Source organism: Hyaena hyaena, unplaced genomic scaffold, assembly GCF_003009895.1.
Source record: "Hyaena hyaena isolate Hyena2069 unplaced genomic scaffold, ASM300989v1 scaffold_74, whole genome shotgun sequence".
NCBI classification, from domain to species: Eukaryota; Metazoa; Chordata; class Mammalia; order Carnivora; family Hyaenidae; genus Hyaena; species Hyaena hyaena.
This window is the reverse complement of record NW_024080706.1, coordinates 2199624-2226320: the sequence shown is the minus strand read 5'-3', so window position 1 is coordinate 2226320 and position 26697 is coordinate 2199624. Positions and strand designations below refer to the sequence as shown.

The 26697-nt window shown below is 51.0% G+C and overlaps 1 protein-coding gene across 1 annotated transcript in view; it reads right to left on the bottom strand.

Annotated features, from left to right (window-relative positions):
• Positions 1-26697, bottom strand: part of ABTB2 (ankyrin repeat and BTB domain containing 2) — a 172296-nt gene that overhangs the window by 34903 nt on the left and 110696 nt on the right. Inside the window, exons 2-3 of the mRNA XM_039233357.1 lie at positions 10180-10326; positions 3857-4070 (exon numbers count right to left, since the gene is read on the bottom strand). Coding sequence (XP_039089288.1) covers positions 3857-4070; positions 10180-10326 — 361 coding nt within the window. The remainder of the gene's footprint in view (positions 1-3856; positions 4071-10179; positions 10327-26697) is intronic.

Genomic DNA, 26697 nt, shown 5'->3' with positions numbered 1-26697 from the left:
TTGGTAGGAGGGATCTGGTTCAAATCCCCGCCCAGCCACTTAGCAGCGGGTGCCCGCTCTGGCCTCGTGCCCTCATCTGTAAAACGGAGGCAATCCTGGGGCACCTGGTGGCTCAGTCAGTTAAGCGGCTGATTCGATTTTGGCTCGGGTCATGATCTTATGTTAGTGAACAGAGCCCTGTGTCGGGCTCTGCACTGACAGTGTGGAGCCTGCTTGGGATTCTCTCTCTCTCTCTCTCTCTCTCTCTCTCTCTCTCGTTCTCGCTCTCGCTCTTGCTCTCTGTTCCTCCCCCACTTGTGCTCTGTCAAAATAAATAAATAAACTTTCAAAAAATTTTTTTAAAAAATGGAGGTAATGCTAGACCGACCTTGCTGATCTGTGGGGCAGAAAAGAAACACAAGTGAGTAGAAGTGCCTTCTAGAAGGAAGATTTGGCTACTTTATGTGTCTTATGTCACTCCATCCTCCCCATTTTGCAGGTGAGGAGCCTGAAGCATGGAGGGGCCCGTGTGGGACCTGGACCTGAGCCCAGTCCTCAGCACCAAAGCCTGGGGGCTTTTCCCCGGTGGGGCCGGAACCCCGTTACAGTACGGACAAGCCTGTGAGAGTGCCTGCCTGTCCCTTGTCCCTTGTCCCTTGCAAAGTGGCCCTCTCGCCCACTCCGAGCTCCTATTGTTTCTGGGCTCCCTCCTCCCACCCCCGCTCCTCTGAGGAGCAGGGCCTCTTCTGGGGGGATACGAAAGCCCTGCTGAGCAGTGCAGAGGCAGCATGCCGCGCAGTAGGGAAGCCTGTGATGACCTTCACACACCCTTCATCGGCACGGATGGGGTCACACAGCCCCCCTGTGGGAAGGAAGAAGGCTAATTTCTTCAAAGTAGAAAACGGAGCAGACTTGAGGGGCGGCACTGGGGCTGCCATGTGGCCAAACCTGCGCCACTGCACGGAGCTCCTTAGCCCAGGCAAGCAGGTGGTGGGAGAGGTCGCTAAAATCCCAGCAACCCTGAAATCCCCGAGCCCTCCAAACCCTGACCAGGAGCCTCTGGGACCACACACCCCATCACGCTGGCAGTCAGAGGCCCCGTCTGACTCTGGCTGTGTGGATCTGGCCCCCACACTCCTGACATGGGACAGAGGGAGAGGCTTCAAGAGTCCATCAAGCAGGGGTCCAGGGGGAGAAAGAAGACAGCCATCTGCAAACTCACAAAGCAAGGGCCTCAGTGGAGCCCCAGCAAAAACTCCAGCTCTTTGTGGGCAGGGAGAGGAGGTCTGGCCTGAGCTCCGCTGAGGATGTCAGGGCGGAAGTGCCTCAGGGAGACACGTGGCCCGGCGTGCGCGGGGTGTGGGCTCAGTGGGCCCGGGAGGGCCAGCCGGGGCCTGCCTCGCCACTTCAGCAGCCAGAGCCGGGCTACCAGACAGTTGTCAGGCTGTCTGCCAGCCTGGGTATTTTTAGGGTGTCCTCCTTTTAGTGCCCAAATCGCAAATGTTTGGATACTTTTTTCCTAATCGTGGTTCCAATTTCTCGTGTACCTAATACTCATTTGAAATGATTCACGGAAAAATGCCTTAGCTACCAATTTTTTTGTGCCACAGACAGTGCGGTTTTTAAATGATGAGCTGCTTCAACACACGCACGTGTGCATGCTATCACTGAAGCTCAGCTCTCACAATTCTATACAGACAATGACCCAGGTCACACAGGACCTCTGATGCTGTTGTGGAGCAGTGGGGGCTGGGGACGGTCCCTGGGGAAAGCCAGAGGGCAGCCACAAAGATGTCCAAGGGGTTCTGGGCCCCTCGCTGGCCTGCCCTACAGCCAACAGCCACGGTCACAGCCAGGCAGCCAAGCAGCCCAGGCCAGGCCAGTGGGCCCAAAGAAGGCTCATCTTCTCCCAGCCACCGCCGCTTGGGTGATTGGGCCCGGTCTGGCAAACAATTTGGACCTCACCAAACAATAAGCAAGCTTCTCCTGCCACAACATTTTTCCCTTGCCCTTTCTCCTTCCCAGCCAACTCTGGAAACCACACCATGCTTCCACAAAGCAGAAACAGCTGGGGCTTAGGGCTGAGGCTCTGGTTCCACCTCCCAGCTGGGTGCTTCGTCAGGAAGCCTGAGGCCTCCACCTGCTGCCTTCTTGCTGGGCGCCAGGCCCGGAGTGACCTCCCTCGGCCCTGCATTCACTGTCCACCTCAAAGACAATGGCGATCCAGCAATGATACCAGTCCTAATAGCAGCAGTGGTAGCATTTACTGGGAATCTACTACGTGTGTACTGAGCCATTACTGCTGTACGTCTCTTGTCATGAGAGACAGTGCTGTATGTGCAGTGGTTGTGAGCAGAGCCTATGTGGCCCCAGCAAGTTATCAAATCTCTCTCTGCCTCCACTTACTCATCTGTAAAATGGGGCTGTGAAGCACGCCCATTTCCTGTGTGTACACTGAGTGTTCACATGTAAAGTGCTCAGCACAGGGCCTAGCATGTGGTAAATCCTCAGTAAATGTCGACGATCATTATTTAATCCTTACAACGGTGTCATTATCACCCTTCTGGTTACAGCAGAGGATGCTGAGGTCCAAGGAGGCCTGAAACCTTGCACAAAGTTCTCAGCGTCCTTGAACGCTGTCTACGCCCAGACCACTGCATTCCCAGCTTGCCAGGTTTGCCACATGTCCACAGGATTTCCCGTGTTTCACGATGGCTGTTTTGAACAAACTGGGGTGCATCGCGCCTTTGCTTCCCGTGACTCAGAGGGCAGTGGAGGAGTGGGCCTGGCTGAGGAGCAGCCGTGAGAACCACAAAGGTGACGAGACCCAGTGCCGCTCAAAGGCAACAGCAGCTGGGTTCGGGGCCTGGGAGAGCAGCAGCCTTCTCTCGTCAAGGCCGCAGGCCACCTTCCTCCACCCTGCGGTACAGAGCCCCTGGGCCTCTCTCGCTCTCCAGGGCCCGCTCAACGGTGGAATGTGCGCTGGTGGGGCTTCCTAAACTGAAGCGAGTCTTTTTCACTCCCGGGACCTTCAAGCACACAACTCCTGAGCCTGTGGGCAGAGCCAGTGGGCGGCCACGTTGGCCTCCAGGTGAGGCTCATGCCACCATATATGATATTCTGGGCAAATTATAAAAAAGGATTCTCTCTAGGGAAAGCCCTCTAAGACCAACTAGAAAAGCCACCCTGTCTGCGGGCTGACAATTCCCTGTACTTGTCCTCTGCTTGTGCCCCTCAGTGGGTCCCCTTGTGCAGTGCAAAACCTTCACATCTGTTCTAACAGCCCTGCTCCCAGATGGGGAAGGGTTAGGCTCCCTTGGCGAGAGCAGAAGGCCTGGATCCTGGGGCTATTCAACCACTAAAGTGCCAGAGGCAGGCCGTTCTTGTCTGTGGCAAGACCCCAATGCCTCAGACCCTCACCACCAACAAGGAGAATGGTGGCATCATCATGATCAAAAGAGGTGGCAGCCGCCACTGACAGAGGGCCAGGTACTGCCCAGACACTGTCCTACGTGCTTTTTCTCAGGGCCCTGGCTCACTGCATTCTCACTACATCCTTTCCAGGCAGGCGTGAATACCCGTGTTTATAAAGGAGGCAAAGGGAATTCAGAGAGCCCAGGAAGTGAGCACTAGAGCTGGAAAATCAGAGACGGAAGCCAAAACCCTCTGTGAGCCTCAGAGACTCCGTGCTGCCTCCACCCTGGGTGAAAAGTCCCAACACACACCAGGGCTGGGCCTTGATTCATGTGAATCGCCAGCCTTGCGGTACCAGCCGCTTCCTCATAGGCACACAGGCTGGTGCCGGTGGGTCGGCCGGTCAGTCCGCACACTGGGCAGTGCCCCCCGCCGCAGGTGTGCAGCCCAGGGAGACCCCTACCGTTCATTGTTGAGAGCCATCCTCGGGGGATCCAGGTTGGGGTTCTCCATGGACTCCATCTGTGGACACCGCAGGAAGTAGTAGAGCGTGTGGAGGGCGTCGGGGGACCAGGTGATGGGCTGGGGGGGCTGGCGGGCCTGGCGGGCGGGGCTGGAGCCAGGACACAGCGGGTGGCGCCCCTGCATGTGGTGCATGGCGCGGGAGACCAGGTCGCCTGGCGGGGAGGGCAGAAGGGCGACACAGAAAAGAAAGAGTCTGAGTTCGCGGCCCACATTCTTCCAAGGCTACTTGCAGTTAATGGGAAATGGCCCCCCTGGCCTGGGTGCCTAATTACCGTTTACCTCGGAGCCAAGAGGCGGGGGAGGTGGAGACTGTCACCCAGACACACGGGAGCAAGTTTTCCTTTCACTGCCGGTTTTGCCCTAACAGCTGAACAGCCTTGGCGGGACCATCTCCTTCCGGACTTATGCTAATGTGGTTTCTTTTTCGACATCCCCACTCCCTCCACCACCCCGTGGCTCTCTGCACAGGGAGGCCCAGCCTGTGACACCCAGCGCCAGGGTGTGACACCCAGCAGGGCGGTGACTGCCCCGTGCTGTCCTGTGCAAAGCCCAGGTCCTTCAGCAGGGAAGGCATCTCCGTCTCCGACACATCAGGGAACACTACCATCGTCACCACTGCTGGGCGCTCCCTATGTGCCGCGTGTTCAATTTCTTACAAACGGGGTTTCCTTTGATCCTTAAAATGCTGGGGCCGGGTTTTATCCCCATTATACAGGTGAGGAAATGGAGGTTTATCTGGTAAACAAACACTTACTGACCCCCTCCATTCCCCTGGTCACTGGGAGGCCACGGTGGACAGAGCTTACCCAGCCAGGGTCCTGTGGCTAGGAAACGGTAGAGTCTACATTCAAATGCAGGCTTCTGACTCCAAAGTCCACGAACTGAACTGTGACCCAGGCCTGAATCACTGAAGTCTGTGGGGTCCTTGGGTCCCCATATCCTGTGCCGTGTTTCTGCCCAAGTCAAGTCTTTTCAACATCCCGCTGGCCTGGGACAGGAAATGTCCCATCATTGTGTGAGGCCACAATGCTGAGAAAGGATGGGCCAAACAGCCCCAGGCACCTGCCAGCCCTTTATTCTGGGAAAAGTGTCACCCTTCCATTCTCCTTAGGCCTGAAAACTGTGAGGGGGGGGGGCGGTGGAAGAGTGGGGGTGGAGGGGTCTCCCCTGTGGGCCAGTGGCAGTGTCTCTGGACAAGGCTGGCCCTAAGGCGAGAAAAACAAGCAGGTTTTAACCTGGTGAGGAGAAGTGCCATTCAATGTATGGCAGAACCGGTTCATTTATTCAACTGGCCTTCATTCTACAGCTTCTGCGAGTCTGGTTCTCTGCCCCACTGCTTGCTAGCACCCTGCACAGGGTCTATGTATAACAGGTGCTTAGCAGGCATTTACAGAATAAAAAAACTAGCCTTATGCATTCATTTCATTTTAAAATACAGCTTCTGGGGGGGGGGCGCTGCACTTAGGTCCACTAGTGGCCAAGTTCTCCTGGGACAGCCTCAGCAAGGGAAGATGACACCCCTGGAACTGGTGATCTCCACTAGGAAGGAGAGCCCCGTGCCCCACCCCCACCACCTCCCTCCTCCCTCTCTCTGCACTTGACTCTGCTCCTCGTTGGTGCCCCTGGAGCGGCTGAGAGCAGCGACTTGTGGACACCCAGCTCGCACCCTCAAGACTCTGCTTTAATAGGTCTGGGGCAGGACCTACGCATCCTATCTTGTAAAAGCTCCCCTGGCGAATCTAATGTCCCGTGAGGTGAGAGATTCACCAGGTTAGTGGGTGAGCGCTCAGATTCCAGAGTCAGACACTCCTGGCTTCGTCAGGGCTCTGGTACTTCCAACCCTGTGCCTTACGTAAGTTACTCACCAGAGCCTCCTCATCCTCACCTGTACAATGGAATCATTGTATCTCACCTAAACATTTTGAGGTTTCAAATAAATAATAAATGTAAAGCACGTAACATCATGCTTGGCACAGAGTACCTGGTAAAGATGAACTGTAACAGCATTATATTCCTGTCCTGTTTCTGTTCTCTCTTCTCCGCCCCACCTCCCGGGGCCTTGCTTCCAGGATTTTTTTCTATGCCATCAAGCCTTACCCCACACTTCCCAGGAGAGGAGGAGTCTGAGTCCTGCAATGCCAGCTCCCAGCCCTGCTCTCGGGCTCCTGGGTGGCAGAAACTGGCACTGACAATCCTCAGGCCAACCCGCCTCCCAGTAGCTAGTTGCACAGCTAACTTGGCTTCAAGAAGTTGAAACCTGGCTTCCATTTCTCCAGGTCAAATGCTGTGACTTTTGGCAGGGTCACAGGGCCAGGGGGAGAAGTCAGAGAGCCCCTGATCGCATCAGTGAGTGAGTGAGTGAGTGAGTGAGAGAGAGAGAGAGAGAGAGAGAGAGAAAGGAAGGAGACCTTGTGGAAATGCTTCAAAGGTGGTCTCTCGCAGACCAAGGAGCAGGTGCCTGCAGACAACGCAGGCCAGGCGTCTAAAAACTCACAGGGTGTGCAGCCTTCACTCACAGCTGAAGCAAACAGCTCGCTTTGGGCAGTCTCCCCGGGGTGGTTTTCCCCTCGGTCACCTTACATTTCCCAGGCTTGCAAGTGGGGAGAGCAGAGGTTAAATCTCATTTAACTGGCACATTTCCATTTTACAAACGAGGAACCAGGCTCGCTGACATTAAATGGTGGCAAGTGAATCAACCAGGACTTGAGCTGGGGACCCTGCCTCCCAGACGCATGCCCTTGGCCACTGCTCCATGGTGTGGCCTGCACACTGGGACAGTCTTCTACAAACTGTGTGTTACTGTTTTTGTTGTTGTTGTTTTGTACTGGATCACAACAAGTTAATTCCAGAAATTGAGAGTGAGCTTTAAAAGAGTCTCAGGGTTTGGGCACCTGGGTGGCTCAGTCGGTTAAGTGTCCGACTTCGGCTCAGGTCATGATCTCACACTTTGTGAGTTCAAGCCCCGCACTGGGCTTTGAGCTGACAGCTCAAGAGCCTGGAGGCTGCTTTAGATTTTGTGTGTCCCTTTCTCTCTGACCCTCCCCTACTCACACTGTCTCTGTCTCTCCGTCTTTCTCAAAAATAAACAAACATAAAAAAATTGTTTTTTAAAAGTCTCACAGTAATTTGACAGAGTGATTTTATGTCTAATAACTTTTTACAAATTGGCTTGCATTTTACATGTCTTTGATTTCATTTTTGAAGACATTCATTTTCATTGTATTTTATAGAAGTTTCAGTCGGCAAACAGAGTGGGGACACAGATTCCCTGGCCCATCACCACGGCTGATTCGAGAAGCCATGGCCCAGACTGGACGACACTCTTGCTTTAGTGCAGGTGGGCACTCAGAACTGCTTCAGAAATGCCCTTGCACTTGAGAAGCAGCCGATCCTAGGCTCGATGAAAGCTCAGTCTGAAGCCCAGAAATGCCTATAAGGCACCGAAAAGCAAGCCCTCACTGCTTGTTAATCATGAGAGCCTTGGTGAGAGGTGCTACAGGTTTCTGGTCTGTCCAACCCTTGTTATGAGCCATCAAATGAAAACAGCAGGCAAGAGTCTGGGATGCTACTACTCTGCCTTCAAAATAAGGCCTCTGCCATCTGGCTACCTTTAAAAAGAAAGGTTTAGTTTTGTTTATCTTGTATTCCCCCCCATTCACATTTTCACAGGGAGAGAGGGACAGAGAGACATACAGGTGCCTAAGTTCTCTATGGGCCTGAGACAAGAAGCTTCTATACCCACCTGGCAGGCTGGGTCAGGTGCAGGGAGCTAATGCATGTTAAATCCGGGGTAAACTTTTAGGTCCAAGGAGCTCAGTGCCAAGTATCACTAGCCCCATTAAGTTCTTCGGTTTCAGAAAATCTGCATTATCTGTCTCCACCTTTGTCTCCTCCCTCCTGCGGAGTGGGTTTGCAAAAACCCTAGTTTCAGGGTGAGGGAGGTGGGGCAACGTGGCACATGACTCAGCCTGTTCTGTGGTCCAGGGAAAGATGCCGGGGCGCCTCTTCCCTTGGCCCTGAGGACCGCGTGGGTCAGGATGGGGACTGCCCCGAGTGGGCTTCAGGAAGAAAACGCTGGACCATTCAGAACTCGTTCCTACACACACACACACACACACACACACACACACACACACACACACGAGATCAGGTACTATTCTAATCATGGGGATACAGTACAGCAGAGACCAAAACGGAGCAGTCTATCCTCATGAAGCCGATATTCTAGTCAGAGGAAAGAGATGATAAACTATTTACAAGTAAATATATGATACGTGTTAAGTGGTGACCAGTGCTTTGAATGAACTGAAGTCGTTAGAGGGGAGACGGAGGGATGAGAAGGGGGTGCTCAGGGAAGGCCTGTCTAATAAGGTATCATTTGGGCAGAGACTTGAAGAAAATGAAGGATGAACATATTTGGGTGTCTGGGAGAAATGGTCACAGGCAGGGGGGAAGCTAGTGCAAAGGCCCTCGGGCGGGAGAATCCTGGCCAGGAGGCCAGGGTGGCTGGAGCACAGTCACCAAGAGTAGAGTAGGAGGCAAAGAAGCCAGATCATATATTGGATCCTGGGCAATGGCGGGGATTTGGGATTTCACTGAGTGAGCTGGGAAGCCATGGGGCGGGGGGACGGAGGGATACTGAGCAGATGGGTGGTATCTGACATGGCTCTAGTTTGGGCTGAGTTGATAAGGGTGGAGGTGGCAAAAGGGGCAAACTAAAACGTGGGCTATTTATAAAAGGAAGAACTAACAGGGGCTGAATGTTAAGGGCAGAATGAGGACAAGCCCTTCCCTTGAGGAGAGTTTCTGAACAGCCTTCCCTTTGCCTGGCTGTGGACTGTAATGCACACAGAAGCTGCTAAGGTCAAAGGCGAAGGATCAGACTCCAATCCTGATCTCAGCCGTCTGAGATGCTGGTGGCTGCACTGCTGGCCATATCTAGAAAGCCCTCAGCTTGAAGCAATTTGAAGGGTGTCCACTTAAGGCAGACATAGCTGAGCCCACTTCCTCCAGGGTCCCAGGGTGGCTATGCCCCGGCCCTGACCACTGTGGCGCCCCCAGGAGACAGACAGCTGGGAATCTTGCTTTCTCTCCCAGACCTATTATGAATCTGCTCTGCAATCTTGAATCAGGCATTTCTTTCCTGCTCTGGGAAGGGAGAGGAAGGACGGAGGAAGGGAGGAAAGGAGGAAGCTGTGTTCTGAAGAAGCAAAAATGCTGTCATTTACCATTCAGGAAGCTCGAAGAAATCAGAAATGGGAGGGGCGAGAGCAGAGGAAAACTCCGCCGGCTACCATGCCATGCACTTCTGCTCCTGTATGTGGGACTGCCCGGTGGTGGGCAGCAATGGTGCAAGGGAGAACTAAGGAGGAGTGGGCAGTTTGATTTCTTAAATAATTGGGAGGGAGTGAGAGAGAGAGAGAGAGAGAGAGAGAGAGAGAGAGAGATCAGAAGATGCATGAAATTTCTTGCCTAACACACTCTTTTCAAGCAGCTGCCAAACGGTAATGACCTAGACCAAGGCACTCCCCACTCCCCTGTGTTGCACAGAGCCCGAGATCCTGGGAGAAGCCCAGGCCACTGCAGGGCTGAGGCCACACCACCACAGCCTCCCTTCAGCCAGAGGAGCTCTGCTTCCATCTTTCATTTTCTACACTGAGATTTCAGGGGGTGCTTTCTTTTAAGGAAGAATAACAGTTATAAATACAGAGCAGGGGCGCCTGGGTGGCTCAGTTGGTTAAGCGTCCGACTTTGGCTCAGGTCATGATCTCATGGTTCGTGGGTTCGAGCCCCGCATCGGGCTCTGTGCTGACAGCTAGCTCAGAGCCTGGAGCCTGTTTCAACTTCTGTGTCTCCCTCTCTCTCTGACCCTCCACTGCTCATGCTGTCTCTTTCTCTCAGGGAAAAAAGAAATTTTTTTTTTTTAAATAAATAAGTGCAGAGCATCTGGGGCCAGGCTGTAAAATACTAAGGCAGATGACCGTGTAGGTAATGCAGGCTCCCCCTGATCGCTGCCACGCAGGAATGGTCATCTGATGTTTCAAGGGAAACCAGAAGTCCAGATTTGCGTGTGATCGAGCCCGCAGGCCAACCAAACCATGCATGTTTGTGGGCCATAAGTTTGCACTCCTGGCCCGGAAGGATCCGGCTTGCAGAGAAGGCAAGAAGTGTGAAGGAGGAGGCCGAGGCCAGAATCCAGAAGGCGAGCTCTTCCCCGACCTATCCCTCAGAGCCAGCTAGACTAGGACACCCCACACTTACTCAGCTCGGAGATGCTTCCTACGCAGGTGGCCAGGAGGGACTGCTCCAGGGTCCGGAGCTCCAGCTGAGCGTATGCATCGGCTCGCTCATCATGGCCCAGGGACCCGCCATTGTAAGGACTGAAGTACGCAGGGAGAGAGAGGACACCTGTGTGGAAATAGGCAGACAGGTAAGTTCAGGAAGGAAGCAAAGGTCCACAGACCCAGCTCTGCAGCTTCTGGTAGAGCCGGCAGGGGCTTGTGGGAAGTGGGGCTGCGGGGTCAGTGAGAAAATCTCAAAGCTGCACTTGAGGATATCTGACTTCTACAGAAGCCAGAACGAGGAGTGGCCCCCCTGTAGATGTGGTTTCTTGGAGCTGCACAAGGAACTGGCCTCCACAAGCTCACGGGCTACAGGGGAATTCATTCACTCCTTCACTCCTCTGTTCTCCACATATTTAGACCGCCTCCCTCGGCCCAGGCATTGTGCTCCATTCAGGATGCTGGTGCGACAAAGAGACCTGGCTCTGCCTTCAATGGGCCTCAGGGGATGTAAATGTCCACCATGCCTGCCCAAAGGGTGGGATACCCATCCCCCCCTCAGAGTCTTCTCACATCCTCATGCTGCCCCCTTTCCTTCTTCCTGTCAAGAAGGGGACGAGGACAGACCAAAGTGTAGGAGACGCTGTCTTCTCCACTCCAAGGAGGGGATGTATCCCAGCCACTGGCCAAGTCCAATTAGTGTTTTTCATTAGCACTTCGGCACCAGAGGGACAGAGCTGTCAGAATCAATCCCAGAGGGTGACAGCCTGTACATTTCTCCAATTCACTGTGTGACTTCTTAGAAAGCACCAGAAAAGCAAGATCAGTCTGGCTTAAAATTACATGTTGGTTCTTAAGAGCATGTGGCCACAGAGATTCCCAACCTTTGGTAACTGCCCTTTCTGGGATCAATGCATCTTTGTCCAACACCCCTCTGCACTTTTTTTTTTTTTTTTTTTTTTTAAAAGAAAAATACCCACCGGAACGTAATCAGTCACTTTTGGGAATATCTCTTAAAATTCCTTGAGATAGCTGGAGAGCCCCTGGGATGTGGCCAAATCTGGGTTAGAATTCCCTGTCCCACACACGGAAATGTAATGAGGATGGCGACAGCCATAGGTGGTGAGCAGCACGGTGGAGATGGGGGCTTGGAGCTGGAATGTTTGGGCTCCCGAATCTGGCTTTGTCGCTTAGCCAGGTGTGATCTCTGGCTGCTTCCTGCACTTCTCTGTGCCCCAGACTCCTTGCGTGTTAAGCACAGATAAGGAGAGCACCTCCCTCACAGTGTGGCTGTGAGGACTGATGAGATGTCAGGTGTCAATGCTCCCCCAGTGTGTGACTTGGAGGAAAAGCTCTGCTGTGGGCTGTCGCTATCATTTTTGCTACATGCTGGGAATGTAGGCTTAATTTTCACTAATTTATTCTTTCTACAAGGTAGGCAGTGCTGTCCCCATTTTAGATATCGGGGGACTGGTGTTCAGAGAGTTTGAATAACTTGTTCAAGTCCGTGGCAAATCTAGGATTTGAATCTGGATCTGACGGGCTCTCAGATGTATATACTTAACCCCTCTCGTAAGCCTACATCCAATGAGCACACCGCCAAGCCTCACCCGTGGCTGTGCCAGATCGGTGGCCTGTGCATGTGCCAATACAGCTGTCTCACTACTGCCCGGTTCACCCAGGAAGCCCGCCTGCTGCATCCTGTATGTACCTTTCCCATCGGGGCAAACACACATTAAACTCTTTCTCTGTCCAGACCCTGGCTAAGGTCTCTGACCGCTCTGCACATTCAGCTGGCAGTCAGCCCTGCTCTCCTCGCCTGCGCATCCCTTGACCCAGCCTCCCTGCCCTCCTCCGTGCTGCCTCCCTGGCCCCTGAGTTCCCCTCACCCCTCCGGGATGGCAGTGGTCCCTCCCGTCACATCTGTGCTGACGCAGTGAGGCAGGGCATCAGAGCACCTCCTCAAAGCAGGCTTCCCAGTGGGAGGAGGGAGAGAGCACGATCGGGCTCCCCCTGCCCCCCAACCCTGTTCTCCAGAGCAGAAACTCTCCCTGAGTACCCAAACACATTAGGGAGAGCTGGCTCTGAGCATTAAAATGAGTAAAATGAAAGGGAATCTGCACCCCCTCCAACACACACACACTCTCTCTCTCTCTCTCTCTCTCTCTCTCTCTCCAAGCTCCAACCCACAGACAGCCCCAACATTTGGGAGAGTTTCCACACATCTATGGATTCTGTGCAGGCTCTGTTCCCCCTCCCTTCTTCACTATGAATCTACAGAAACAACACTAGGGACATGTGGATCAAATTTACAGTGCTTAGGGCAAGGGAATAGGAAATTCAGCCGATTTGTCAAAGGATTCCCAGCGAGAAATATGATGTCAATGGATCCAGTAACAGGAGCTGGCACCTCCATTAATAATAGTTCCTATCTTCCTAGTCATCACCCAGCAATGGGGCTTTCACTTACTATTGTGGCAAAAGTAATTATGAACCTATTATTAATAATAATAATTGATGACATCAGAGCTTTTGCATAGTACCTTTTGCTTTTAAGAGACGTTTAACGTTGAGCAATGTATTCTTCCAGTAAGGGAGGTGGGGCAGTCATTACCAAGAACAGGCACATATGACTTCCATGGATGGCTTACTGCGTGCTAGGCACTGTGCACCCCACATGCACCATCACACTGAATCCCCAACACTTCATGATGTATTCTCTGCACCCATCTTACAGATGAGAAAACCGAGGCCCAAGGAAGACGTGCCCAAGGTTACTGAGGGTCAGAAACAGAACTGGCACTAGAATTTCAATCTCTTGAGTCTCAAGCTACTGAAATAAAATGGTGGCCTAATTGTGGCCACCTTGTCCTTTAAACGACCCTGGGAGATTTGTGAGAAGAGGGGTTCCATTCTGTTTGGGCCTCGGGGTTTGACAGGAGGAAAGAGAGACTAAGATCCAGAAATAGGACTTTCCTTTTAATGGGTTTCTAAGCACCTCTTGCCAGGGCTCCCTGGAGGCTGCCCATGGAGTCTACAGATGGAGGCTATCCTCTTATTCCCTCGGATCTTTCCAGAACGCAGCTCTACCACTTGTCTTCTGCATCTGCCCCTACAAAAGCCTTTTTTATGTCAATCTGAAATTTATATAAGCCTCTTCCTCAGCAGCTCTCCTTGGAGATGGAAAATCTTTACGTTCTCTTCACTTCAGTGCCTTTTTAGCCCCCACACATTCCCAGCTCTATGATAGGGGCCCAGGGCAAGGTCATTCTGGAAAAAGGGATTTTAAAACACACACACACACACACACACACACACACACACACAGAAAGAGCATCTCCCTTTTTTCCATTTAGTAAAATCTTTAGGAAACATTGCTTATTTCAGTCATGATCGAAAAGAAAGCATGCTGGAATGCCTCCCTTGATCAGTTCACAAGGACATCCCTGATCAATCCTGCTGAACTCTGTAAAGTTACAGTGAAAACCCACAGGCATCAACTCAGATCATTACTGTGACATGACCTACTGAGTCTGGGAGCAGCAAGAGGCAGTAAGTATGATCGAGTTATCCTTTACCTTCTATAAAACCAGCATTTCTGTGGAAACCATGTTCCACGCGTGTGTGCTTTGACTCAGTCTGCACATGGAACCATAATCTTCCCTCACTCGATTTTTCTCAATGTGGTTGCCCAACTCCTGAATCTCGGAACTCATTATCTCATCCCCTGAAGCTGCGGCTGCCTCCTCCACCGTCCCCTCCTGAGCACAATGCCACATCCACCCAATTGCACAAGGACCGTCTGTGAGTCATCCTTATCAAGCCTCCCTCTCCTCCTGCAAGCATCCGATCAACCGCAAGCCTTGATGCTTTTGCCACTTCAGCGTCTGGAAAATCTGCCAGGGACAGGACCTCAGTTCAGGCCACTGTCTCCCCTCACCAGATACTGCAGCAGCCTCCTCTCCTGTCTGCCCCATCCTTGCCAGCCCTTCCTTTGGTCAGTCCTCTTACTTAGTCTGGCTTGGTCCTCTTCCGTGACTCCCCGCTGCCCCGCAACAAGGGCAGTGAAGTACCTTTTCCATAGGTAAGAAGAATTTTTTTTCTCTGAAATTTAAGGATGAAAACAATTTTGCCAGTGAATGGGGGAATTCCCCAGCGCCTCCCAGGAAATCGGCTGAGTTAAGAAGCCTACGTATATCTGCTCCCTGTTTCTCCAAGCTGTTTTGTGAATTTGGTCACCTGGCTCTGCGCCAGCCCTGGGTTTGGAAAAGCAAGGCATTTTCTTCCCAAGAGATTCTCCACCAGCGCCCAGAGAGGGCGCCCTTGAGTTACATGGGAAACGGGTGATGGGTGGAGCAGAGGCCTGGGAACCCCGCCTTCTTGCCAGGGGTTGCCAAACAGGAATCAACCTGGGTTTCAGTTTGCAGCTTGCCACCCTTCCCCCCCACCGCCTCGAACCTCCTAAGCAAGACCCAAGCCAGAAGCAGATGGATTGCACACTGGGTTGACAAACCAGACTTTTGGTGCTCAGGGTTTTCAGAAGCAGGGCTTAGTCCAAAGGCCAAATCAATGGGGATTTCATTCTGTTCTCGGGGTGGCTTCTTGAGGCTTCTCCAGCACCTGGATCCTACACTCTGGCCTCTCTGTGTGCTCTAGCACTGAAGTGGAGCCTTCCAAACCCTACCCCCTCCCCGCCCCCCCAGGCTTCCATGCCACTCTTTAACTTCTGAACTGTCAACAGTGGGAACAAACAGACCCTGTGATTACTATTTCCTATGGTTTAATCCCCCCACGCGGCTCTAGTATCCCTCCACAGCACACAGACACGCAATTTTAAAGGTAACTCTAGTATCCTTCCGCAGCACGCACACACACACACACTCAGTTTTAAAGGTAAAGATGTCCTTTTGTGTGTGTGAAAACTGGATAGATTTATGGGTGAGCTTTTCTGACCAGTCATCAAAACACCGTCAAGACTGTAATATAACGGTCCCCTCAACTCAACAAGCTATTACCGGTGCTCTCCCCAGACCCGTAAATGTTCTTTGCAGGGCAGCGTGAATACAGTGGGCCCAGATACCTGTGCAAGCCTGTGTGTGCAGTACTCTCTCCCGCCCCTGCCCCTGACACTGCCCCTGGAGTCACTAGCAACCTGCTCAGGGAAGCTCATTTGTGAAGACGGCAGAGGCCACCGCCTGTCTCCTGTTTCTTTAAAATGAAAACCGGGATGCAGTGGATTACTCTTTTATTGCCCTTGTGAGGAAACTTGGCAGGGTGTATTCTACTGGTTTTCTTAGGAGCTGGAAGCTTGGGCGGGGTTCAATCCATAAGCTTCTGAAAATAAAAATTATATGGCCCCACTGAACGGTTTCCAAATAGCCCGCATAATCCAACACTTTTTTACTTTTTGAAAAGTGTTTCCATTCTCTGATCTGGAATTTTATATATAGCACAGTTAATGCCCAGTGTTGGATATTAGTCATCCTGAAACAAAGTGCTGAAAAGTTAAAGCATGAATAGTTTCAGAGAGACTCAGATAGAGCATAAGGACAGTCAATTCTAGAAAAACTTCACCGAGTGGCATTTCTCCTGACATTCTAAGGTTGGGGGAGGCTGTTGAGGCAAGAGGAAGAGGAAGGAAACAAGAAAAAAACCCCTGGTGAACTGTCAGTCATGCACGTAAAAAGGATTCATCAGGAATAACTGAAAGTTCATTTCACTCTTGGCCATGACCCATCTGAAGAGGAGACCACGATACTGTGAGGTCCAAAAGTTCAATTGGGAGAAGATGAGAGATCGGGAGGGAGGAGTGTGGTCTGAGTTCGGGAAGCAGGTTTTAATCATGGCTTAATAACGAATGGAGATGGGCTACCCCATAGGGAGCGGTACTCTCTGCCAGGAATGGGATGGGCCCACACGAAGACCCTGGCAGTGGTCTTATTTCTAGTAACTAATACTATTACTAGCTCTACTTACCAATGAGGCACACTGATGGCTGGGTCACTTGGCTGAGGTCACTAAGCTAGAAAATGGAAGAGGTGGGATTCTGACTCAGCCTGTCCGACCCTGGAATCCATGCTGGTAAGCACCATGCACCACCGCCTCTCACGTGCAGCTCTCCGCGTTCAAGCCCGGGAACAGAACGTGTCCTCCTCCACTCACCAGACCGATTAGCAGTGCACTTTCTCTTCTTCAGGGTCAGGAAATTAAAACCAAACATAATTGTGCTCTGGTTAGCACCTTACTCTGGCTAAGCTATCAGAACACCACTGGCTAAAGATGGTCTTCCAGTTAAGTCAGGCCCAGGGGACTAGGAGCTCACTATTAAACAGTAAAATAATAAGACACATTTATGGCTGCCTGGGGAGCTAGGGGCCGAGAACCAAGGGCAAGATCAAAGGCTGCTGAAGTACAACGTGCTCATTGCCAGGATCCCCGATGCTCTTTTAAAAAGATGGTAAAAAGCAAACCTCACCATCAGTTCTGGGCTGGAGCTCACCTCCCTTTGGAAGCTGTGACAGTCCAGGGCCTGCGGGCAGCAGACCCGTGTGGGGAGCTGGCCGTGGGGCCGCCCCTCCCCCTCCAGCTGACAGCAGTGTCTGTGACCTCAGGGCTGACTCACCCCATTCTCAGGGGCACTCCAAGCAGGGTAAGGATTTATGGGGGGGAGAGTGGGGCTCCCAGAAAACAGCCCCCCAAAATAGGGGTGACCCCAGAATCTCGAGGGATGCAGGCTCACTGTCATTCTGGCCACTTGTTTCATTAAGGTACCTGTCAGTTCTGTCACAGACCCAGGGGATGCGCGCTGGGAGCCCACGAAAGAACAAACCAGCAGAGATCATGGACTGCTGCTTAATTTTTTTCGAGTGAAAAACCTAATAAAATGCAGTCTGTTCATTGCCATTTCCCCTCTTCGCAAGAGAGTGAAATAAAGCCAGAGTAACTAAGCAGATCAATTTCAGGAAATTAAACCTAAAGGTGAACTCTGGAAAAACCAACAATAGTCACAACACCGGCCAGCACGGAGCAGAAAACTCACAGTGACCTACTGAGCTTTTTCCCGTGGAAAAACATCTCCATGATGTTTAGAATACTTTTTAAGAGATTCTGGGTGGCCTCTCTGCAAAGCATTGATGTAACACACCAAGAACTTGAGTGACCAGCAAGCGTGAGCCTTGGAACCGCCGCCCCTTAAAAAAAAAAAGAAGCCACCACATGACCATGGTCCTTTGTCGAATGCCGTCCTTGACCCACAGTGGGTGAGCGCCATAACTCCTGGGAGCCAAGGCCGACACAGAGCCACTTTTGTATAAAGGCAACACACTTCGCACGCATGGGCGCGTACACACACACAGTCATCGCCCTAAAATATCAGTCTTTCCCCCGATCAATGCACATAGCCACCAAGGTAAGAGTGGTTCTCTCTATGCAAGCGTTATAAAAATGTTTGAATTATCATGCTTTCTGAACCTTTTTTACAACGAACATAATTTATTGGCATAGTAAAATGTTACTGTTATTAGGGAAATGGGGGTGGGGAGGGAATGAGGAGAATGACCAACGTTCCTTCTGAGCAAAGGAATCTCTCTAACTTCAAATGTGGCAGGAAATCAGTTACTGGAAACTGAATTTTTATATAAGAAAACAAGTGAATGTTAGCATCTGACTTTGGCTCAGGTCATGATCTCACAGTTCACGGGTTTGAGCCCCGTTTCCGGCTCTGTGCTGACAGCTAGCTCTGAGCCTGGAGCCTGTCTTCAGATTCTGTATCTCTCTCTCTGCCCCTCCCCTGCTCACGCTGTCTCTATCTATCTCTCAAGAATAAATAAAACATTAAAAAATATAAAATAAAAAAAGAAAACCAGTGAATGTTAAAAAGCAAACTACAGCAACTGAGTTACCTATAAAGAGCCTGGAATGGGAATCATCTAATACAAAAGATAGTCATTTCTGCATGGGAGAATTTTAGATGACTTTTTCCCCATTATTCTTCATACTTTTTTTCCTACTGATTAAATAACGACTGCCTATATTTTTAATAAAAACAAAACCATTATGAAACCATTGTGAGCTCATGGAGGCAAAAAAAAAGTTAATAAAAGAAAAACATGGTTGTTTTATAGAAATATTACTACCAAAAAAGGGGGAGGGTAAGAGGAAAGGATATTCCTTTTTGAAGAAATCCAGGCAGAAACAGTTCTGCATTGCTAACGAGGAGGTACAATTTTGTCTGTGCACCTCGTTCCATGAATCTGCCCCTTTGAGAACCAGAACCTTCACCTGGCGGTGACTTCAGATACTCAGGGGCTGCGTCACCAGTGGTACTTCCTGGAGCAACCCGCCCGTACTCAGCCCAGCTGTGTACCTACCGCTGATCACGATGCAGCCACGTGGTGGTCTAGACCACCAGCACCTGCCGTGACAGGTGCAGGCTGCGCTATGCTGGTACCTGAGGACAGGGACAGCCAGGGGAATCTTCATACCACATGACCAGAATCACTAACCCAGAAAGGGAGCCTCGGGCTGCCGGTGCCAGCCTGGGGGGGGGGGGGGGGGACTGGTGGGCATGCGGATGAGAGAAGAGGCAAAGCTTGGACCAGGAGTGGTTCCTGAGTCACATCTGTTAGAGAGCAGTGTTGGCAGCAGGACGGAGAGGGGAGCAGAGAAGTCCCCAAGGGTCAGCCCAGAGCGGAGGAGAGGGATAAATGAACCGAGCACCCAAAACACGTACAAGTCACACCTTGGGGGTTAAAAAAGAGGCACATATCACAAGGTCCCGGGCAGATGGCCAAGGCATTTATTAACAGATCATGAGTACATTAGTCAGAAATTTACTAGGCTACAGTTCTTCTAACAAATATAACCTGCTTCAATTGGCTTTGGATCCCATCCCAAAGGGTTTTGACTATTACACTCTCTAGATGATTTAACAGCATGAGTCAGAGAGAAGAGGGTTTAAAACCCAGCTCTGAATCTTATTAGCTGTGTGACCTTGGGCTAGTTACCTAACATCTCTGAGCCTCACTTTGCTCATCTGTGTAGTAATAGGAGCAGAGTAATAATATCTCCTAGTTCTCAGGACTGAGGACTAAAAGATGTTAAGTTAGCATTTAGCAAAATGCCTGACACATAGTAAGCATGTAGTAAATGGGAATATTCTTACAAATGGCTTCACTGATTCCCAGGGCCAATGGCTTTGGGATAAAGCCATCAGATACCATATAAAAGTACTTACCACCATTAGGAGGAAGGGATGTATCCGAAGCCAACCTATCCCATTATTTTCCTAAAGACCACTGTGGTCTATGCTGATAAAGAATCATGCTTTATTCACCACAGAGGGGTTATTTATTCTGCATTCATTCACTCACTCATTTATGCAACAGCTATTTATAGATGGCCTAACCATGTGCGGAAGTAGCTATGCTCGGGGGATAGAAAAATGAACAGACAAGTTCCCTACCCTCTTGATGTTTGCAGTCTAGGGAAGGAGGGTAGACGGTATACCAGCCAAGTCAATAGTGTATGAAAAGGGCTACAGTCAGCACAAAGAGTCCAGAGGAGGGGTGTCCAAGCCAGACTATCCAGTCCTAGTAGTCAAGGAAGGCTTCCTGGAGGATGGGACATCTCAGTTGATGATGAGTAAATACCAGTCTCATGAAGGTCTTCTAAGGGAGGAAAAGTCAATTTAGAAAGGTTCAGGGGCAGTGATAGGTTGGGGAGAGGCCCTATGGGAACCTGTTATGAAGTTGTGTTTGTACAGTAAACATTTTATTTGTACTAGACTATGTGTTTATTTGGAGCAGCCTGGGAGGTAGCTAATGGAGATCATTGCCCTCTCTCCACCCACCCTTGGAGCCAGTACTAATCCAAAGGTTAGCAAACTTTTTCTGTAAAGAGTCCGAGAGTAAATATTTTTGGCTTTGCAGAACGCTGTCACAACTACTCAGCTTGGCCCGTGTAACGTGGACATATAACATGCAAACAAAGGCTCATGGCCGTGTTCCATGTATGCAACTATAAACACGGATTTGCCTTTCATATCATCTTCATGTGTCATGAAATGGTCTTCTTTTAATGAACATTTTTAACCATTTAAAAACATGAAATTCATTCTTAGCTTGCAGAAGACAGGAAAAAACGTGTCAGTGAAACTTGGCCCCGGGGCCATGCTGCTGACCCCGGGCACTAGTCCAGAGCACCTTGGAGGGACTGAGAGGGGTAGAACAGAGATGAGCAGAATGTGACCGGCCTCAGGGAGGAGCCAGGGTGGAGGGCACCAGTCACAAGGGTCTAAGAGGCTGGGGCTCTGTCCTCAGGGCAATACAGACCCATGGAAAGGGTTTAATGTTTATTTATTTTTGAGAGAGAGAGAGAGAGAGAGAGAGAGACAGCCAGCCTGAGTGGGGGTGGGGCAGAGAGCCAGGGAGACAGAATCTGAAGCAGGCTCCAGGCTCCAAGCTGTCAGCACAGAGCCTGAGACGGGGCTCAAACTCACAACTGTAAGATCATGACCTGAGCCAAAGTCGGACGCTTAATCGACTGAGCCACCAAGATGCCTCAATCATGTTTCTCATCATCGTTTTCAACAGCTGCAGCACACACCATTCTAGAGGCCCATTATTTTGGGTGAGTCAGGAAGGACCCCTTTAACATGACTTCAGAGTGGGCAGAGTGTCCCGAGTCACTTTAAACCCCAGTGCACCAGCACAGAGGAGAGCCCTCAAAGTAAGGGCTCCACCGGAGAGGTGAGGAACTTCCCTTCCCACCTGGCACCTGCTGGAGAGGTGACCTTATTAACAGACCCTCCTAACAGACATCAGCACCCTCCACCTCTTTCTTAACTTGAAAACCAGGTCTCACCAAAAGGGAATTAAATCTCCAGGAAGATGTGGGGTTTCCTCACATGCGTCTTTGGATGAGAGACTCCCTGAGGCCTTGAAGGCCTAGCTACAGGGCTGTCTTCCAGGGAGGGGCGCTGGGGCCTCCAGCCCGCTGACACCAAGCCCTGGACTTGCACACAGGCCCCCTCCGGGGATCCTTTTCTCCCCCTGGGAAACCCAGGACTGTCAGTGCTCTCCGTGCAGAACCCAGATGGGAAGGGCTCTTGCCGAGCCGCAGGTTTCTGGGGAAAGGCGGCTTGCAGCCCGCTTCCCCGGGAGGGGGCTCCTCTGTCCCGCTGCCTTGGGGACAGCACAGTCTCAGCCTGTCTGCAGCGCCGTGTGTGACCCTGTGCGCTTCAACTACAACTTTGGGCTTTGGCCGGAGTCCCTCGCTGTTTGTTTTACAAACTCCTACTTATGGTCTCAAATTAGGCTCATTAAAAAGCCAGCTCCCCATGGGGCTATAAACGTCACACGGACGAGCGCAGAGCGAGTTTACAAGGCTGGCGTGTGATCTGCCCACCAAGACAGCCCGCGGACCCAGTGGAAATAGTGAATCAGTCTTTTTGGGCAAAACCCCTTCCCCAGGGCGCTCCCCGACCCGAGATGTGCTGGCTACCGGCCAGAGGAGAGGCAGCGTGGGGGAAGGGCTCTCGAGACAGCTGGGCCAGCTCTTTCTTGGATCTGAGCAGCACTGAAAGGGTTTCCTCACTTGCTCATGTGCAGCACCCCGGCTCTGTTCACACTGCCCCCCGCAATCATCATTGCGAGCAGAGGCCGCCACCAACACAGCCCCTGCGTTCTCACTCGTGCCTGAGCAGATGAGCCTTCTCTTTCCTGGGGAGTTTCTCCTGTCCCCATCCTAATGCTGCCATTTCCGCTTCGCAGCTTCTGCCCTGGGCGGGGGTCACACCCAGTGGGCAGTGGGTCTGGGTGAGTGGAGGGCACAGATAACAGTCTCCTGCCCGCCCAGCATCAGGGTCATTCTCAAATCATTAACCAGTCAGCATGCTCCAAACTACACTGAGGCTGAATGAAGCAATTTGTCACCCTGGAGATCTTACCATCCACCCCCAAGCCACCTGCCAGATGGCCAAGGTGAGAAAGAACCCAAGTCTTTTAAACTCCTTGATGAAGTTTCAGGAGATACTTTGTCCCAGGGCTTTACTAAAAACACACACAAACAACATGTCTCCTACCCTCCCCCCGCCCCCCAAAATAAACCAGAACACACCACATACATATTTATATAGCCAAGGCTGGAAGGGACTACAGAAACCACACGGCCTCCACCCCCATTCATGTTTTCCCACAGCTCAGACTCAACATGTGGCCGCCATGTTATCTATATTCACCCCCTGCCCCCACCGTGCCCAAGACCTATAGCTCCAGCTGATCATGGCTCTGATGTTTGACACACCCAGCCAATACGCCAAGTGGCTGTCTGAGGGCACCATCCTGGGGCCACAAATTTACTTCCTCCTCCTTCCTGCTCCACGTGCAGCTCCAACAGCTAGAAAGTTCTTACTGAATTCAATTCCATCTTGCAGCAGCTTCTATAGCCCTGGTCCTGTGTCCGCACCAGTAACCCCCCTTCCCATGGTGGGGCCCCGCTCTCCATCACAAGTTCCTCGTGTGCCACGGTGCCGCCCCTCCTTAATCTGGGAGCCAGGATTCCTGCACAACTCTGGGGCGTGGTGTGTGTGTGTGCGCACGCGCGCGCGTGTGCATATATTCAGACTGGTTCAGAGTCTAAAATGCTCATGACTGCAGCCTCAACGTTGGTGGCTTCCCCCATCTGCGTCCATCTTCTTTCTCCCCAGCACCTTCCACCCCCTGCCCAGTCTCCCCTGACAAGAGCGCAGTGGCTAGGACTCCAGCTTATATGTCAGGCAGGCCCACTTTTGCCGCTGACTTGCCATGTGGCCTTCTTGGAGCCAGTCCCCCTGTCTGGAATGGGGATAACGCGCACCTTCAGAAGGCAAGGGTGAGGGGCAGCGGAGACCACACGAATGGGGGCTCAGTGCAGTGCCAGGCACAGAGGGGGCACACAGTGGACAGAGGCCGTCCTTATCGGCTCACTGTGACTGCCACCAGACTCGGCTCCTCTCCCGAGTCCTCAGGCTGGACACAGGAGGGGTTACGAAGGGCAGAAGCTATTACTTTTCGTCTTACTCCTTCCTTCTCTCTGCCATCCCTGTCATTCCAAGGGCACGGTAGACGCTTAGTAAGTTGAAAAACTCATGTTCAGGGAACTTGGATTGGACACTTGCACTATTAAAACAAACCAAAATAACGGCTTTGCCTCCAGATGACGTTAAAGGGAAAAAACCGTATCTGTGATGTCAGTCTCCTCCCATAGCACGTCTGAGAGGGCAGGCGTCAGAGGGCAAGGGCCTGTTGAGTGCTGACCGCAGAGAGGAATGAGAGAGGGTGTGTCAGCATGACCGCCGACCCCAGCCCTCCCCGGCCCTGATCCTCATCCAAAATACGGGCTGGCAGGGGAAGGGCACTGAACCCATCTGCAAGGTCCTGCCAACAACTGCTGTGGTTTAATCCACCGGCAGCAAACATCGGCTTTGCAGACCCCGAGCCCACCCTCTTCGCCCCTAGCTCTCCTACTTTTTTACCTTAAAAAGAAACAGAGAGAGAGAGAGAGAGAGAGAAAGGAGGGATGAGGGAGAAAGGGAAGGAAAGTGTTTATCTGAAAAATAAACACAAGGGCTCCATGGCTGCTTTGAACTCAGAACCTTCGTGACATTTCCATTAACTACAAGTTTTAGAAAAAGCCACTGCCTATTTGACTCTCAGTTCTTCAAATAAACATTGGAAACGGCTTGGCAGGATGAGCCCTCTATCTGCCCCATCCCCCAGGAGGACCCCAGTCTCTCTCTCGGAAGGGGTGGTTTTAATAGCGGGGCTCTCCTGCAGGGACAGAAAAGTAAAACGGCAGGTCCCCTTACAGGGATGACAGCCGGCCTCCTGGGGGAGCGGTTAAGAGCTGTAGCCTGGAGGAGGATGTGGAGAAGGAGCATGGGGTCAGAACGAATGTCCCATGGAACTGGAGATTTAACGGTGTCCCGTTAACCATTAAGAACACGACACTGTAAGATGTTAAGCAACTTGCCCGCCCGCAATCACACAGCTCGGAAGCAAGAGCTCACAAGCTTCCCTGCTCCATTCCAGGAAATCCGGGCCTGGTCTTTACAAGTCAAAATCCGTTGTTTTTGTTAAATTGAGATACAATCCCCATATCATAAAATTCATCCTTTAGAAGGGTACAATTCAGTGGCTTTTAGTACGTTCACAGAGTTGGGAAACCATACCACGATTTAATTCCAGAGCACTTTCATCACCCCAAAAGATACCCTGCACCCATTTGTGGCCACATCTCGCTGTCCATCTCCACCACCACCCCAACCCTACTTCCTGTCTCTGTGAATTCACCTATCTTGGACTGTTCCTATAAATGGCGTCAGATAAGCAGTCTTTAGCGTCTGGCTTCTTCTACATGGCTTAATGGTTTTAAGGTTTGTCCATGCTATAACATGCGTAGTACTTGACTCCCTTCCGCAGCCCTATGACCTTGGGTTGTATGGATAAACCACTTCTCGTGTACCTAGTCATCTGTTGATGGACATTTGGTTTGTTTCTGCTTTGGGGTTATTATGGATAATGCTGCCATGAACATTCACATACAAGTTTTTGTGAGCACATACATTTTTGTTTCTCTTAAGAGTTGCTCTAGGAGTGAAATTGCTGGGCCATGTGGTAACCCCATGTTTAACTTTTCAAGGAACTGCCAAAATATTTTCCACAGTGACTGTGGAATCACTTTATGTTCCCGCCAGTGGTCTGTAAAGGTTCCAGTTTCTCTCTATCCTCACCAACACTTGTTGGTGTCTGTCTTTTTGGCTAAAACCATCCTAGGGAGTATGAAGCTGTATCCGTATGTGAATTTTTTTTTTTTTTGAAGCATACTTATTCTTTGGCAATGATGAAATGCTAAAATGGGCTTCCTTAGAAGGAGTGTCCCCACAGAAGATGGGGATGAAGCACATAGAAAAATAAGACAAACACATTTAACAAGAAAATCAGTCCCAGATGAGGATGATCCTAAGAATGAAGCTCCCTCACTAGCTTTACGTTACTACTTTTATTATAATAATAATTAATGCATATTTACTGCATTGAAGTATAGAAAATACAGCCCAGGACAAGCTAAAAAATAAAAATCACCCCAGTGTCATTACTTAAAGAAGTATTGATATATTTTTAAAAAACACAGTGTTGTATCATTTCACTTATTACACGGTAAAGCATTTTCTTATGCCATTAAAGATATTTGAAAGAAGCTTTAAATGTGTACACAGCCACTGTCTCCTGCTGTGGGCTGCACTAGCCTGCTTTCTTCTTGGTCTCTTAAAAGTGCTCCCTTTCTTCTGAAACTAACATCACGTAGCTCGCAGCATCAGGGCTGTGGTGGGTTACACCTTCCTACCAGGGAGGGGTGGGCATCTGTGCAGCGGCTCCTGGAGAGCCTGTAGGATGGACAGACAGACATGTGTACACACACGTACACACACACACACACACACACACACACTCTTTACATTTTCCTCGGATGACCATTCTGATCAGAGAAAGCAGAGAGGGTGGACCCATGAACTTGGGGACACCAGAGTCCACTCCTGCACTGAAAGCTATGAGTTCACAGAGCACAATGAGGGGCAGCACAGCGCAATGAAGAGTATTTGAGGGCCATCCTGAGGTTTGAATGCCAGGTTAATCCCTTACCCAGGGATGCTGGGCATGTTCTTAGCCTTTCTAGCAGTAAAGTGCGGCCATTAATACCTAAAGTACCTTGCAGGATGCTGTGAAGGTCCGGTAAGAGCCTAGGGTAGTGCCTGGAACACAGAATAGGCTAGAATCTGCTCTGGCATGAGCAGAGAAAGCCCTAATTACTTAGTAATGGGGAGGTCAGTCCCCTGAAGAACCCTGAATGAGCAGCCCAACCCTAGAGCACCTGTTGCCATTTCTTTGCCTGTTGACAGCACCACCCCCCAAAGCAGAGGCCACATGACTCTGAATGGTATCCACCTAAACCTGCCGATTCGGCAAGAAGCTTAGACTGCCTCTTCCAGCCCCTTCTCTCTTATTTCATCCCAGAACTTTAGCATACATGTGGCTCCTCTTTTCCCAGTTTCTGAAAATCTTCTTTCAAAAGCAATGTTCCAGACAGCCCAGGAGCCATGAGCAGATGCCACGCCCAGCTCCAGGACTCCGACGCCATTCTCTAGTAAAAGGACCCAGAGCCCCCTGGAGAAATGGCAGATTCTAGGAACACAGCAGCACTATAAAAGATGAGCTTACACACCATGCACAAAAATAAACTCAAAATGGATAAAGGACCTGAATGTGAGACAGGAAACTATCAACACCCTAGAGGAGAAAGCAGGAAACAACCTCCTTGACCTCCACCGCAGCAACTTCTTACTTGACACATCCCCAAAGGCAAGGGAATCAAGAGCAAAAATAAATTGTTGGGACCTCATCAAGATTAAAAGCTTCTGCACAGCCAAGGAAACAACCCAGAAAATTAATAGGCAACCAAC